Here is an 11,427-nt window from a genome sequence, read left to right as displayed (position 1 = left end):
GTATTCAATCCTATTTTAACTCTAACTCGTTTATCCAACTCTGAGTCTGAGAAGGGGAGACTGGAGGTGGAGAGCACTTGTATAACTCTCCCACGGTACCAAGTACGAAAGAACGCTACATGAAAATTGGGAAGTTGAGCATTCTGGCAATTCCCCAATTATCCGAGATTTATAAATCGCAGGTTTTTATTTCCGGATTGTGAAAACCCCTCCTTTCCCTCCATTAGTTTCTTCGTTGAGCCCTAACTTTATCAATATCAGAATGCAACACAGATGCTTTAGACCCATTTTTTCAACTACCCAATTCATCCCCACCACTAGAAACCTGTAATCTTTAATACCCAGAAGTATATTTTGCCTTTTCTTTTTTTTTTTTCTTGTGAAATTATCGTTATTATTATTTAGTTCGATCATCCATTTGTTTGTGTGCTATGGCGACCCAGAAGCCTCAGAGGTCCCTAGCAGAAGTAGAAGACATTATTCTTCGAAAAATATTCTTAGTCTCCCTCATTGACTCTATGGAGAATGATTCCCGTATCGTCTACTTGGAGATGACTGCTGCTGAAATTCTCAGCGAGGGAAAGGAACTGCTGCTTTCGCGGGATTTGTTGGAGCGGATTCTCATCGATCGCCTCTCGGGTCAGTTCCCCGGCGCCGAGCCACCTTTTCCTTACTTGCTTGGATGCTACCGTCGTGCTTGTGAAGAGGGGAAGAAGATCACCTCCATCAAGGACAAGACCCGTCAGTCGGAGATGGCATCCGTTGTTTCACAGGCTAAGAAATTGGCTGTCTCCTATTGTCGGATCCACTTGGGCAATCCCAATATGTTTCCAGACAACGAAAACATAAATTCGGCAAATAAGACTACAGTTTCACCTCTACTTCCGTTGATTTTCTCTGAAGTTTCGGTCAGTGGATTAGGAGGAAGTAGTGTTGGCGGTGGACCAGGGTGTCCCCCAGGTTTCTTAGAGGAATTTTTCCAGGATTCCGATTTGGATAGTTTGGATCCAATTTTGAAGGGATTGTTCGAAGATTTGAGGGGGAGCGTGCTTAAGGTGTCCGCGCTCGGAAACTTTCAGGAACCACTGAGAGGGTTGTTGCTGTTGGTGACTAAATTTCCCAATGCTGCGAAGGCTCTGGTAAATCATCCTTGGTGGATCCCAAGAGGGACTTACGTGAACGGTCGTGTTATTGAAATGACCAGCATTTTGGGTCCCTTCTTTCATGTCAGTGCTCTTCCTGACCATACTATTTTCAAGAGTGAACCTGATGTGGGGTGAGTTTTCTTTATGTAGTTTTGGAACACTTTCTATTATCATTGTTTCTTGTTTTCCATTTTTGATAAGCAATGAGAGAACATATAAAATGTAAAATTGAATCATTAGAATGTGAAAAATACATTTAGAGTGCAATATATATGTCAGATAAGTCGGTACTTACATGCAAATTTGAATGTTATTCATTTATGACTTTAGAACTCGAGGAATTACCGAAAAAAGGTCATTACCCAATGTTGGTCCTAGCTATCTGGGGTCTTGGGATGGATGAACTGAATGCAGACCTAACCTTTGCAATTGGTTTTTGCACAAAGTGGACATTATATATTGGTAGACTATTAAAAACTACTAGCCAGGCCATGGAGACACTCCAGTTTTGTGGCTTTGATCCTACGTCTCCTCTGTAGGAAATTCTTGAAGTACTAAGATTACCATTTTTCAGTATCGACCATTTTACCATCTTTATTGTATTGTAGATTTTCATACCACCTATCCTTTTTGCTGGTTTCACCTAACTGGTAAGATCACTTTAATGCTCTTCTTCTTTCTTTTCTGCCCTTTACACCAGAACACTGCACAAAAGCCTTAATGCTCTGTGAGACCATTTGGACCACCTTTAAGATGTCTGGAGAAAAGGAGGTGGAGGGATCTCTTTTATTCCTCTAGCAGACCATATAGTATGTGTGCCTATGTGGAAATGTTATATTATAGGTTGGAGACTATTGAATTTTAGGATTTTATATTTTCTCTAATGTTATTGCTTAAGAAGCGAATGCCACCAGATAGGGGAATAGCATTTTTGCAAAAGAATGCTAATAAAGAAGTCAATCACTTCTTGAGAGCAGCCAACGAAGATCTGTAATAAATATTAATGGATTAAACTTCATAATTCTGTGGATAGACTATTGCTGAGGAAGATATTATTATAGAGGCCTACTAGGTATTATGGTATTATACTGTTGAATGCAGAGTTCTGTGGCCTATGAATTTGTTAAGCTTGTAAGATAGAATTTTTTTAATCAATTTGAATTCGGATTGCTTCTTATTGGAAAGCTCTTTGACAGAAACGGTGTGTGAAGATGAAGATTCTATATGATTAGTATGAGATCTTTAACAATCTTTTCTTTTTTGTTTGCATTCTAATCCATGCTTGTCCAGTGTAAAATTTTCTGGTGATGAAGTCGATGGCCTCTAATTCTCTAGGCAACTTCTTGATGACCCAGCCATCATCTGGCGTCTCTTTTCCCCCTTTCCTTTTTAATGATATCATTTCTGTAAATAAACCTGGTTTAGTGTTTCCATGGAGGTACTCTGGTGCTTTCTTGTGTTATTATGTTCTTTAATTGGACAGGGAAATGGGGATCCCACACACATCCGACTTTTATATTTGTGGTATATATATGAGCTTGGATAATTGTTCTTTTTGGTTATATATTTATATCCTGATGAGTTCAATGTTTAAAAAGTCGTGCCTAGGCCTGTGCACAAGGCACATTTTAAGGCATGCACCTTGCTTGAACCCAAGTAATGCACATGCACCTTGGTTTCCTTGTGCCTCAGCCCAAGCACATTCGTTTTCTAAATTTTCTTTTTTTTTGCCACTTTTTTTGTACTCCCATGTTTTACACTTCTGTAGTGGTATATATGTTAACTTCTAATTTACTTTTTCTTGTTACTTGTGGAGTAGTAATGTTCTATTAACTTTTAAAAGAAACAAAGACAAGGATATTTAAATACCTGAATCCCTAGTTGTTGTGGATATGATCTCAGATAACAAAGTTTTCACTAGAGAAGCAACAAGCAACAATATACTTGATTTCTGATCTCTAATTGAATGAACTGCAGAAAAAAATCACAAAACCAATCCCCTCATGTATATGGGTCAAAAATCAGGTTGGAGGCACTAGTCCCAAACCCCTACATTAGGCATTAGGTAGACAAAATCACATGCTTGAATTATTATGTGTTCAAAGCATTTTGGTATGCTCTACATTTGTTTGCTTTCATTTTCACTTTGAATTTGTTTTATTTGTTATGCTTATGTATTTTGATTTGATCTAGTAAGCCTTTTAAAACATTTAATTTCTTTTAAAGTTTAGGTTTTGAATATATATATATATATATATATATATATATATATTAATGTTTTATTTATTTATTTTATTTTATTTTTGAAAATTTCCAAAAATTGTGCCTTACTTTTACCTAGTGCCTTGGGCACTAAAAGGCCCTTGTTCTTTTCTTTTGCCTCTTGCTTTTAGAACACTGGTTGCAGATTTTGTCAAACTTACAATGTCCAATGCTGATATATATAATTGACCAATGCTTGTATATTGCACTTTTTCATTGCATAGTAATACAATACTTGTATTTGGTTTACCAGCCAGCAGTGCTTCTCAGAAGCATCAACACGTCGTCCAGCTGATATATTGTCTTCTTTTGCAACTATCAAGACTGTTATGAATAACTTATATGATGACCTTGAAAAAGTTATCCGTGCTCTCCTTCAAAAGGCTGATACACGAGAGAGCACTATTGAGTATCTTGCAGAGGTGATCAATAAAAACTCATCAAGGGCTCACATACAGGTGATTTCCTCTAAGCAAATTATTGTCCTTTTAGTTTAAAGGGAAGAAAGTTCATCTTCAATTTAGATGCTTGAAATATACCATACCTCAAAATCTTGAATTTACATTTGTTTTCATTGGTGTGATAAATGTAAGTATCTCACTTCTAGACTCTCTAGGCATGATAGCAATGCCCTGATTGATCCTACCTACAAGATCTCCCATGAAAAAAAATTAAACCATTATATCAGGTTAATTCTTGTTTTACAATTTGATCCCAGGTCGATCCATTATCCTGTGCAAGTTCAGGCATGTTCATCAATCTCAGTGCTGTCATGCTTAAGCTCTGTGAACCTTTCTTAGATCTAAATTTGACAAAGAGGGACAGAATTGATCCAAAGTATGTATTTCACAGTACGCGTTTGGATTTAAGGTGAGAACCTTTTCTAGGGAAGTTATTTTCTGTACTTTCTTCCTTGATATGTATATTGTTCCTAATTTGTGGTGATGGACCTATATTAGAGGACTGACAGCCCTCCATGCATCATCGGAGGAAGTTGTAGCATGGATTGATAAAGATAATCCTTCCAAACAAATGAGTGATGAAGAGAAACGCATATTACAATCTCAAGAAGCAACCAGCTCGGGAAGTTATTCCAGTGGACTATCTCTCCTCTCTAATGCTAAGCCAATGTCAAGTTGTGGTGTGAAAATAAAATATAATTTCATTTGCGAATGCTTCTTTATGACTGCAAGGGTGCTCAACCTGGGGTTGGTAAAGGCATTTTCTGACTATAAGCATCTAATCCAGGTAACATGCTCCAGAACATATTTATGAATTTTCTGTTTCTACTAGTGGATCTTTTGCCCCATTCTAATCCATAAACTGGACCATTTTTTCTTTTTACTAGAATCTCAATTCTGAATTTTGAATGAAATAAATTTCAGGATTTGTCAAGGTGTGAAAACACTCTGTCTAGTTTAAAAGCCATGCAAGAGCAAGCGCCCTCACCACAACTTGAGCTAGATATAGCTCGCCTTGAAAAAGAAATTGAGACATATTCACAAGAGAAGCTATGTTATGATGCTCAGATAATGAAGGTATGCTCAATTTCAAGGGATCATTTGTCCTTTTTAGATTGGTAGTTGCTTTCTAGGAAGTAGGTCTCTTCATCCTTTTCATTTTAATCTATTCTGATTTCCTATTGTTCTAATTACTAAAGTAGAAATTTTGCATTTTTTTCATATCTTTATCTCCCTTAGAAATATGATTTGCTTATTAGAAGTTCCAATTATGGACTTGGGTTCCATTACTAGTACAAATTGGTAACTACAGAACCGGAGTTTTCCTCCAATTTAATATGATGTTGGGATATCTACTTTATTTAGATAGTGAGCCACGTCTAGATCATCATTAAATCCATCCCTAGCTTGCTTGCCTGGGAAAAACAGAGGGAGTTGGGTGGATTGAAGAATCTTACCATGAAAGGAAGGTTTACAAACAAAAAAGAAGACTAAACAATGAAGAATGGTTAATATTGATAAAAAAACACTGAAGGCTGGTTAAAAAAGACCATGCTTACAAAGGGAATGCAGCATAGAGGGAATTGTTTTTGGACTTAGCTGTAACTGTAAGAATATGGTTATGCTATTGTCCTATGAGTTTGGGGTAGCTGAGGCTATGTATATTGTAAATTTTCTTCCTAAATTAATGAAAGAATTTTTCTGTTGCTGATAAAAAAATGATTGTAAATAACATAACCAAACCACTATGCCATATTCAATTGTTGATTATAATTGTATGTATTTTTATTCTTAAGCAAACATTTTTCTTCTTAATGGATTTTCATTAATTAATGTTAAAACTGATTATTAAAATTTATATACTAATAAATATTAATAGAAAGTATATTGATTTTATGAAAATTAATACACATTTTACTTCTTCCAGTATCTTCAACAGTTACCAATTTGTCCCTATATCTCACATTTTATATAAACTATTGAGGTATGTGTTTGTATGTTTAAATAACGTGTTCTCTTTATAAGTGTTTGTTGAAATAGCTTGTTTAAGGCCATATTTATTGTTATTAATGTATTTATTTTAAGGTCTATATAAGTTTTCTAATGTATCCATGTGTATCTTGATTTTCGTATGTATCCATGCATATCCCGAAACGTCTCTTAAAATTGTCATTCTGATACACCTTATTTTTCCGATACTTTGAACCTTGATTGAGCCATGGAAGGCTTCTTCAGTGCTAATATAATCTAGATATCCTGATTGCTGATCAAAAAAAAAGAAAAAGAAAAAGAAATCTAGATATCCTGACAAATATAATGTAAAACTTGTATGTATTATTCTTTATAGCAGAATTTGGCACTCTGCTTGACATTTTTTATGTAACTTTCTTCTTAATGAAGGACCAAGAACTTCTCCGGCATGCCCTATCCTTCTACAGGTTAATGGTAGTTTGGTTGGTTGGCCTTGTTGGTGGATTTAAAATGCCACTGCCATCAAGTTGCCCAATGGAATTTGCATGTATGCCGGAACACTTTGTTGAAGATGCCATGGAATTGCTTATATTAGCCTCTCAGATTCGTGATAGAGAAAACCCTCTTAGGGTGTTCCCATTGGTAGGTTCAACTATTGAACTTGTAGCCCTAATATGCACATCCCTTTGTTTCCCTTTTCTTTCTGGGTCAGTTAAATTTCCTTGAAATCCTTTTTTTTAATGTATTCAGATATTAATTTCTTCTCTCTTATGCCAGGATGACTTTATGAACTTTGTTATCATGTTCATGGCAAGCCCAAATTATATCAGAAATCCATATCTAAGATCGAAGATGGTAGAGGTGTTGAACTGTTGGATTCCACATAGAAGGTTATCATATGCCTCCATTTTATTTTCAAGTCAAATATCTAGTTTCTTCACTAAACTTGAACATATGCTACTTGTTTATTGAATGTACAGTGGTTTACCCGAGACAGCTGCCCTTTTTGAAGGACATCAACTATCACTTCAGTATCTTGTCCGGAATCTTCTGAAGCTTTATGTTGACATTGAGTTCACAGGATCTCATACACAGGTGATTGCTAATACTGGACACACACAGATATATACACACACACACACACATACTAGTATATATTTTTAATTTCAGCTTTCAAGCTAATATATACACACATATAACAGGTGCAATGGATTTCCAGTATTGTTCTGTACAATAACTAGTCTTTATCTTTATGATGATAAGCGAGAAAAAAAAAAAAGAAATGTAGGAATTCGGGAACTAAGAAATTATATGATTAAAATTTGGGACAGTTCTACAGTAGAAGTTAATTTTCATTATCAAGCACCATTACTAGTATCAGCCTCATCAGTCATCTAGTGTTGAGATGGGTAGGTTATGCATATGGAATATTTTAGTTTTTGTGTTACTATACTTTTATAATGTAATAATGGATATGGCATTAAACAGGTTGGGATGGCAAAAAGGATTCATATAATAATGGATATGCATACGGATTTTTTTTCTTTCATGTTTTTATTTTCTTTTTCTTTTTGGTGATTTCTTGTTCTGTCCAATCCCTTTTAACCCACGGTAATAAGGAAATCCTTTTCCCAATGGAACTCTGTTTCCTTTGGAATGCTTCCATTTCCCAGAATCGTACATTGGGAAAATATATAAGCGCATAGATAGAAAATGTTGTAAACATTTGGAAATACTTGATAAAAATCTTAAAGAAATGCGTGGGACATTGCAGGCAATTGTATTTGTAATGTTCCATTCTTGTTGATGATTATGCAGTAGTCCAATCCCTAAAGTTGTCAAGTATTGCAAACCATCGATTATATTCTTTTTCTTTTGTTGTTATTTCCCTATTTGCAGTTCTATGACAAGTTCAACATCCGCCATAATATTGCTGAACTTCTTGAATACCTCTGGGAGGTTCCTAGCCATCGTAATGCCTGGAGGCAGGTAAATAGTCTGTTGTGGAACTTGGTCCTGTATCATGATCTCCAATATTTTGATCCTTGTTGGGTAATTTGATTATATATATGTGCATTACCAGATTGCAAGGAAAGAGGAGAAAGGGGTTTATTTGAACTTTTTGAACTTCCTGATCAATGATAGCATCTATCTGCTTGATGAAAGTCTTAACAAAATTCTTGAACTCAAAGAATTGGAAGCTGAGATGTCTAATACTGTAGAATGGGAGCGAAGGCCAGCTCAAGAGAGGCAGGAGAGAACCCGATTATTTCACTCCCAAGAGAATGTGAGTTGATTATCTTAAAAATTTTCTTCCGCAGTGATGGTTTTAAGGTCTAACCTAAAATCAGATATATCTAATTGGATACACCCTATTGCATGTTTCTAGATTATTCGAATTGATATGAAATTGGCAAATGAAGATGTGGGTATGCTGGCGTTTACTTCAGAAGAGATTTCAGCTCCTTTCCTTCTTCCAGAGATGGTAATTCTCCTGTCTTACTTGCTCATCATAAAAATCTCCTCTGTTTTCCTTGCTCATGCTTGTTTGTCCTCTTCTAACTGTATGTCTTTAGATTTGCCTGCATCATAACTATTTGCTTTTAGATTCAAGCAACTATTGCATATTTTTTTTGTTCTTTACAGGTTGAAAGAGTGGCCAGTATGCTGAATTACTTCCTGTTACAACTTGTGGGCCCTCAACGGAGAGCTCTTCGTCTGACGGATCCTGAAAAGTATGAGTTCCGGCCAAAAAAGCTGCTTAAACAGGTTAGGGATCATATCATGGTAATTTTTAGGGTTTCACAATTTTCTGAACTTACTAGCTAGAATATCTTGCATGTAAGAGCACAGATCTATCAAGTACCAAGTGTATGAGAACATGCTATAGTTGGCATTTATCATTATAGGAGGCTCCTTAAGTTGAAATTTATTGTATGCATGGTGCTCCTAGATGGATCTAGGCTAGGTGTGCAACTTGGGCAGGTTGGATTGATTTTAAAGCTGGAATGGGATTCTGAATGGCCCATTCTGATTCTAACTGTTTGGTTGGAATGGGATTCTGATTTCCATTCTTGGTGGAATGGGATTCCCGTTCCAGAGTCTATCAAGCAGTAAAGAACTCTTGACAAAAAACCCCCAAACCCTAATATTAATAAAATATTAGTAAAATAATAAAATATTAATAACAAAAAATATATATATTAATTAGTAAATAACATTAATTATATTAAAATAAAAACACAAAATAATAGAATATTAATAAACTAGTAATAAAATATTAGTAAAGAAATAAGAAAAAAATAACATATTAATAAAATATTGATAAAATAATAATAAATACTAAGACATTGATTATTAAATACTTATAAAACAATAATAAAGTACAACAACAACAATGATTGGAATCCAACTCCGATTCCCATCTGGACTAAACAGGCATTGGGAATAGGCAATTCTGATTCTGGTTCCAAGGGGTTCCAATTCCGATCCTGATTGCAAACCAAATGGACCCTTAAAGTTGAATTGACCCGACCTGGGTCCAAGCTGCACTTAGGGCCCATTTGGGAGGGCTTCATTGTTGATTGAGGTGCAACCAGAAAGTTGATTTCTCAGTTCATGTAAGCCTATAAGGCTTTCCAGGTTTTTCACCAAACATGACTACATGGCTCTCTGTGTTGGGCCTACCTTGCAATGCCAGAAGCCCCTGCATGAAACCCCTCCGAAACAGGCACTTAGATTAGGGTTGGATTTTTTAAGCCTGAATCTGACCAGAGCCTTTAGAGCCAGCCCAACCTGACCTAAAGATCAGGCTAGGAAAGGCCTGGTTCATAGCAAGATGAATCCACCCCCTGGGTCTCCTAACTCTTTTGGTGGATACCATTATCCTATGTATGTGGTTGTCCATGTGTCAGGGCTCCCTGACCTGGTAAGTTGGGATGGGAAACCACAGCTTTTGCCTGGAGGAGCCAGAAGAATATTGTTTGCTTTCCACATGATATTATGGTTTCCAAATCAAATGGCTTCTACTGTCATATATTAAATAGTCTTGACTATGGAATATTTCATTTGTCATTTATGATAGTTCAATTGTGGATTTCCTTGAATAGAAAAGCATTCTAACTGATGTAATGATTCTCTGGAAGATTGTTGACATATACGTTCATCTGGCAAGGGGAGATAAAGAAAATATTTTTCCATCTGCCATCTCAAGGGATGGTCGCTCATACAATGAGCAGGTAACTTGGGCAAAATTCCTTATTTTCTTTTCTTGTCTTATGTTTTAATCTTTACTAATGCCAACTTCTTGGGTCTGGGAAGTAAGTCTTTGGCCCATTTAACTTGCCATGTTCCATACTTGGATGGTTAGGACCCAACAGGTCTTACAATGAAGATTAAGCAACCAAAACGCAGCTTAGAAAATTTGTTTTTTGGCTGTAAGAATGTGGACATCCAAGTCCTTAAAAATCCTTGAAATCTGCGGGAACTATGTACCAAATGGTTAAAAAGTAATTTGCTCATGCTTCTGGTGCAAACTGCAAACCCTCTCTAGGTGGACCCATCCTATGGTGGGTTTTGATATTCAGAATATCCAATTAGTGGGAGGTTATGGGAGCCTCAATACCTGAACTACAGGTCCTGTTACCTGTGGCACCAGAGCCAAGAAAATCCTTTGAAGAATTATTTACTCGAGGTGTCTGAGAGTTTGGAAATTTCTCTAGTTGTTTACTGCTGCAGCTGATGTTCTAAGAAGGATAGGCGAGGATGGAACAGTCATACAAGAATTTGTTGAGTTGGGTGCAAAGGCTAAAGCTGCAGCTTCTGAGGCAATGGACACAGAAGCAGCCCTTGGAGATATACCAGACGAGTTCCTTGACCCAATTCAAGTAAGTTTTTACTCCATTATGTAGGTCAACTCATGATCAACCTTGAACTTTGGATAAGTGTATATAATAAAATGCCCATATCTTCTCATTATCTTGCAGTACACATTAATGAAGGATCCTGTGATCCTCCCTTCCTCAAGAATCACAGTAGATCGACCAGTCATCCAGAGGCACCTTCTGAGTGATAATGTAATCCTCTTTGCTTGTCTTCCTGCTGTTTTACCAATTAAGTTTCTCCTTTTACCATGCTGATTTGCTTTGCATGTATGGCAGACTGATCCATTTAATCGTTCCCATCTTACACAAGACATGCTCATTCCAAACACTGAACTCAAGGCAAGAATTGAAGAGTTCATCAGATCCCAAGAACTGAAGAAGCATGGGGAAGGTATGAGTAAGGCAGCAATGCAAACTGTCAATAGCGAAATGACCTTAATCGAGTAGGATTTTGATCCTAATGCTTGCAACAGCAGTGTCCGTAAGGGTCTGAAAGTAGCAATAGTTACAGGAAAGCTATGCACATTGTATAATGGATGATGTCTTGCGGTTTGAGTTAATTTATATAATTGATATGCCATCTAATCGGTAGAATGACCTCATAAGTCATAATCAGAAGAACTCATAGTTAGTGCCTCGTTAGGAGAACCAAATTTATAACGATATCATTTGAAATATATTTATTGCGTTTAGCATTTGAAACGA

The 11,427-nt window shown here is 36.3% G+C and overlaps 1 protein-coding gene across 1 annotated transcript; it reads left to right on the top strand.

Annotated features, from left to right (window-relative positions):
- Positions 1 to 11,424, top strand: LOC148854398 (U-box domain-containing protein). The gene is made up of 16 exons (XM_088984682.1): positions 1 to 1,276; positions 3,661 to 3,865; positions 4,126 to 4,277; positions 4,367 to 4,655; positions 4,793 to 4,945; positions 6,269 to 6,481; positions 6,617 to 6,729; positions 6,820 to 6,934; positions 7,739 to 7,828; positions 7,923 to 8,126; positions 8,229 to 8,324; positions 8,486 to 8,608; positions 9,985 to 10,077; positions 10,561 to 10,725; positions 10,825 to 10,914; positions 10,999 to 11,424. The coding sequence occupies exons 1-16, from the start codon at positions 432 to 434 to the stop codon at positions 11,167 to 11,169; spliced, it is 3,117 nt and encodes a 1,038-aa protein (XP_088840808.1). The 5' UTR covers positions 1 to 431; the 3' UTR covers positions 11,170 to 11,424.
- The last annotated feature ends 3 nt before the right edge of the window (positions 11,425 to 11,427 follow it).

This window comes from Nelumbo lutea, chromosome 4 (genome assembly GCF_056320005.1).
Source record: "Nelumbo lutea isolate HS-2025 chromosome 4, American lotus-T2T, whole genome shotgun sequence".
NCBI lineage: Eukaryota > Viridiplantae > Streptophyta > Magnoliopsida > Proteales > Nelumbonaceae > Nelumbo > Nelumbo lutea.
The sequence above is the reverse complement of the archived record's forward strand: the minus strand, read 5'-3'. Positions and strand labels throughout refer to the sequence as shown.

Bases quoted from the DNA above. Each gene is read 5' to 3' on its own strand.
- LOC148854398 (XM_088984682.1), top strand. From the start codon at position 432: ATGGCGACCCAGAAGCCTCAGAGGTCCCTAGCAGAAGTAGAAGACATT. The intron at 8,127-8,228 runs GTGAGTTGATTA...GCATGTTTCTAG, and splicing joins TATTTCACTCCCAAGAGAAT to ATTATTCGAATTGATATGAA. The intron at 10,915-10,998 runs GTAATCCTCTTT...CATGTATGGCAG, and splicing joins GGCACCTTCTGAGTGATAAT to ACTGATCCATTTAATCGTTC.